The following is a 5,117-nucleotide window of genomic DNA, read 5'->3' as shown; positions in this document are numbered from 1 at the left end:
TCGTGTGTCACATAGCTAGCTAGAGGCGATGGCTTCTTGGAGCTAATTCACGGCAGCTTTCGTCCTAATTTTGGGACTGCCATGTTGGCTTGGCGATAACTATTATATATATATATATTGAGAGAAAAGGTAAGACAACAAAAGAAAGAAAGAGACCACAATATTATGTAAATGGAGGAATTTATCTGTAAAAATATATGTGACAATTATTCGGTAGCCATGATAAAACTCTGAGTTTCGGATGTCAGGGCGGAAACCCACACCGCCATCGAAGAATGCTATGAAAATGACCGTTTGGCCAAATAACTAAAGAGATAGCGGTGTGGGTTTCTGCCCCAACATCCGAAACTCGGAGTTTTATCATGGCTACCGAATAATTGTCACATATTATTTACAGATATATATATGTATATATATATGTATAGCCACAGGGGGGTAGAAAAGTATACAGTTATGAAATAAAGAAAACACATGCAATACTCATTTATTTTTATCAAAAAATAAAAAGTTATGTTAAAAGTATTATGATTAATGACACCGAAAATCTCAAAACAACACGAGAGTCCATGATGTGTGTGTGTGTGTGTGTGTGCATATCTCAGGCTGTCTCACATGAAATGCAGTCTTTTAAATGGGTTGCTTAAATGGACGACTCATAATCACAGTTGTGGCAGATACTTTTCCTATGCAAATGGCACCTGTGCCGCTGACATGTAAAAAGTACCCATTACACTCTTGGAGCGGTTGGCATTAGGAAGGGCATCCAGCTATAAAAAAAAACTATGCCAAATCAGACTGGAACCTGGTGTAGCCTCCCAGCTTACTAGTCCTGGTCAAACCATCCAACCCATGCCAGCATGGACAACAGACGTGAAAGGATGATGATGATGATGTAGTGTATAAGTTTGGTGATGCAAATAGATATATGAAAGTAGAGAGGAGATGGAGATGGAAGCAGGTTAAGCAGTGAAGTACTTCTTACCAATTATAGGATGATGGGCTGAGACGAAAGCAGCAAGAGCCAAAGTTTCAATTTCCGATGGTTTTGGATCTGGTATTCTGCAAAGTGCAAGAAGAGCATTGCCAAACACTTTGGCATTGATCTTCTTAGGGTCCTGTTCTTCAGAATCTTCACTCAGAGATGGAGTTGTTGGAATCTGTTGGAATAAAATCATCATCATCATCATCACCATAAACATCTATTTTTCCAATCTCGCATGGATTGGACAGAATTTCTCAAACCTGACCAATCAGTAAAAAATTTCATCATTCACTGTAACAAAAACATGAAACCTTCTGTAAAATACCGATTCTTTGATGAGAAGGGGGATAGAAAGAGGTGTCCTGCTGTAGAGGAGACACATGGTTACCCAGTCATAGGGAAGGAGGGAGAGAAAGATGGTGCTGAAATGTCAGGAGATACTCCCAAGGTCCAGGGATCAGAATATAAGTGGGATGGGAGTAGGGAGTAGGGATTTCACACGAATGCAAAAAGTATGGCAGTGAGCAGTGAAACCTGGGTGTATAGATGGGGTGGGGAGCAACAAGATAGCAATGATAACGTGAGCAGAGCAGTGAGGACCGGATTGGGAAGTGAAAGGTTCGCATAAGAATAGAGGATGAGAAAGAGGAAATGTGAGGAAGAGGAGAAGAAGAGATGCAGTTTGGTTTGTTGGGGATCAGGTGTGTGAAACTGATGGCACCTCTGCCCAGCGTCGCTCTCCTGGCACTTGTGCCAGTGGCATGTGTAAAGACATTTGAGCGAGAGTGTTGCCAGTGCCGCTGAACTGGTTCCTGTGCAAGTGGCACGTAAAATACACCATTTTGAGTGTGGCTGTTGCCAGTACCTCCTGACTGGCCTTCGTGCCGGTGGCACGTAGAAGCACCCACTACACTCTTGGAGTGGTTGACGTTAGGAAGGGCATCCAGCTGTAGAAACTCTGCCAGATCAAATTGGAGCCTGGTGTAGCCATCTGGTTTCACCAGTCCTCAGTCAAATCGTCCAACCCATGCTAGCATGGAAAGCGAACGTTAAACGACGATGATGATGATGATGATGATATATATCCTAAATGTTTACTGCTAAAGACGGTGCCCAGAGTTGTCAGAATCGAAGTATTAGCATGCATCGAAAAATAAATGTCACTTACCTTCATGGAAGTCAACACGTTGTCCAGCTCAGCTATGATGTCAACCACCATCGACAAGCGCTCGCTAAAGTGGAAGACACGTTTCAAGCACTGCATTGATTGCTTCCGCACCAACCAGCTGGAGTGGGTCAGGCCGAGCACAAGGGCTTTGTACAGGGGCCTGTTTGAAAGGGAGACAAAGATATACACATTTGTTATTCCTTTATTTCTTTTACTTGTTTCAGTTTGCGGCCATGCTGGAGCACTGCCTTAAAGGTTTTTTTTTTAAAAAAGCCAAAAAAAAAAAAAAAAAAAAAAAAAAAAAAAAGAAGTAAAACTGTAGGGTGGAAAAAAAAAAAAACTTGCTTACTTGGAAATTTTGATGCGATCCATTGTCGGAAAGTCCAGAATGAGTTTCTCAACCATGAAAATGAGATCAAGAAATGCTGCAATGAAAAATAAAAATAAAAATAAATGCCACGACGCTTCAATGAACTCAATAACTCACCCATACCATGTCTCTTTAATATCCTTCACAACCACTCCACTCCGCTTTGAAACAGGGTAGCTGTTATGACATGGGTATACACATCTGGTGTAAAATGGTTTTGCGCAAATAAATGGTTGTGGTTATCTAAAAATAACTTGCAGAAATCCAAGTTAAGACAGAACACACTCCGAACTTCTTGAACGCAGGTACACTACTCAGTGTTCACTTATTCAACTAACATGGTTAACCAGCACCGTTCAACCAACACCGTTGACAATCCCCACTGACAGTTCACTCAGTTCTAACTTATTGGAATTGGTGAGTCCACCTTCGTTCACAAGTGGCTGTTCAGGATTCTCCCATAACAGTGGCTGGTGTTAGGAGGGGCACCCAGCTGTAGAAACCTTGCCAGACCAGATTGGAGCCTGGTGCAGCCAGTCCTCAGTCATCCTGTCCAACCCATGCCAGCATGGAAAGCGGACGTTAAATGATGATTCATGATAGTGACATGGTTTTGAATTAACCCTTTACCTGGCAAAGATGAGTTAACTAAATTTGTCTTTTTCAGAGTGTGACAGATACACTAATCCAAAACAGAATTTCAAAAACAACCACAGACAAATTCATACATCAATTTTCAGCATTTCTCTGGGTTTTTTTTTTGTTTTTTTTTTTAACAAATTACGCTCAGACGTCAAGCTCAGAAAACTAAATATATAAAAAAGAAAAAGATTTTTGAGAAGTCATGCTAAAAAGAAAGAGTAAATTAAATATGTAATTCTCCTTTACTTTTGATGATAAAGTTTAAAAAAAAAAAGCAACAAAAAAAAAAAAATATGGGAAGACAAGTTATCGCATTTTTACTGATTTTTCAAAATAAAATTTCAAGTAAAATATTGGAAATAGATAATTCCAGAATCAATATTAAAAATATTATTAAAAAAAAATTCATCTGAAAATGAAACATTTTCTCCAAAGACTTTCGCCTGGAAGGGGTTAATAAAACTTTATTTTGTAGCTTTTGAACGATGTGATTGTTTATTTTTAGATTGATATTGTAGGGAAGGTGTGAGAGGCCAGATCTGGTTGGTTTGAACATATAAACACGTAGAATGTTTGGTCTGGACATGAGAAGGCTCAAATGCTAACGGGGTGAATGTGAAAGGAGAACTGACCTTCATCAGACAGAGAAGAGAGGCTCTTGTCGTTGAAGAAGAGCAGTTTGTTGGTGTCAAGGACGACATTCCAGAACTGGGCAAGCTTCGTCTCATACTGGATGTCAGCCAAGCTCAGCTGGAGCAACAGGCGGGAGGCAGACAGGGCCTCTGTGACTAATTGTGTCTGATTCGGTTGATTGCTGGCCTTCTCGACGACTTGCAACAGGAGAGGCACCACTTTCTGTGCCTGGAGTAAGGTGTCACCTGTTGGAGAGAAAAAAAGCGATAGAGTGAGTAAAGGAGAGAGGCGGGGGGGGGGGAAAGATGGGGGACCGTGGAGGAGAGGAGAGAGAGGGGAAGGTGAGGATGGGAGGGAGGAAGAGGGTGACAGATCGAGTATAGAATAGGGGAGAGAGAGGTGGAGGATAGGGGGAAGAGTGAAGGAGACAGATAGACACAGTGTGGTAGAGAGAGAGAGAGAGAGAGAGAGAGAGAGGGAGGGAGAATAATGCAAAAATGAAATGAAATTATTGCCAATAATTACCATGAAATGCAGAAACCATACAACATATGTAGGCATTGCGTACGGCAGATGTGGAAGTCTTCAGGGTGAGTCCTTTCTGGAAAGGCAGAGAGAAGACAGAATCATTTGTTTGTTTATTGAACATATATAGGCACAGGCATGGCTGTGTGGTAAGTACTCTGCTTGCTAACCACATGGCGCCGGGTTCGGACTCCCCATTGCATGGCACCTCGCTCAAGTGTCTTTTATTATAGCCTTGAGCTGATCAAAGCCTTGTAAGAGCATTTGGTAGATGGAAACTGAAAGAAGCCTATCATGTGTGTGTCTCTGTCTGTTCCCCACCACAGACACAGCAATTGGTGTTGGTGTGTTTACATCCCCTGTAACTTAGCAGTTTGGAAAAAGAGTCCAACAGAATAAGTATTAGGCTTTACCCAAAAAATGAATAAGTACTGGAGTTGATTTATTCGACTAGAATTCCTCAAGGTAGTGCCCCAGCATGGCCGCAGTCTAATGACTGAAACAAGTGAAAGATAGAAGATAAAAGATCCATTTTCCAAGCATGTTAGCTTGAGTTTGGATGGAGATTTCTTTCAGGCAGCATTTTACAACGGGATGCTCTTCCAGTCACCAACACTTGTTTTGCAAGAAAAGGATTTCTGAGAGGCCAGTCGTAATGGCAATGCTACGATGAATTTGCACTCCATTGTCCCCCAGCTTTGTCAGTATATAGTATTTGCCATACGAATCAATGGCTCATTCAGCAAAATGGTAACGAGAAAATTATAAAATAATGAAGGTGGCTAGGCATATATATA

At 41.3% G+C, this 5,117-nt stretch overlaps 1 protein-coding gene across 1 annotated transcript in view; it reads right to left on the bottom strand.

The window, feature by feature from the left end:
* Positions 1-5,117, bottom strand: part of LOC106872572 (eIF-2-alpha kinase activator GCN1) — a 45,565-nt gene that overhangs the window by 30,355 nt on the left and 10,093 nt on the right. Inside the window, exons 13-17 of the mRNA XM_052977717.1 lie at positions 4,321-4,396; positions 3,795-4,040; positions 2,500-2,575; positions 2,151-2,310; positions 983-1,157 (exon numbers count right to left, since the gene is read on the bottom strand). Coding sequence (XP_052833677.1) covers positions 983-1,157; positions 2,151-2,310; positions 2,500-2,575; positions 3,795-4,040; positions 4,321-4,396 — 733 coding nt within the window. The remainder of the gene's footprint in view (positions 1-982; positions 1,158-2,150; positions 2,311-2,499; positions 2,576-3,794; positions 4,041-4,320; positions 4,397-5,117) is intronic.

This window comes from Octopus bimaculoides, chromosome 28 (genome assembly GCF_001194135.2).
Source record: "Octopus bimaculoides isolate UCB-OBI-ISO-001 chromosome 28, ASM119413v2, whole genome shotgun sequence".
In the NCBI taxonomy this organism is placed as follows: domain Eukaryota; kingdom Metazoa; phylum Mollusca; class Cephalopoda; order Octopoda; family Octopodidae; genus Octopus; species Octopus bimaculoides.
This window is presented reverse-complemented; position numbering and strand designations above follow the sequence as displayed.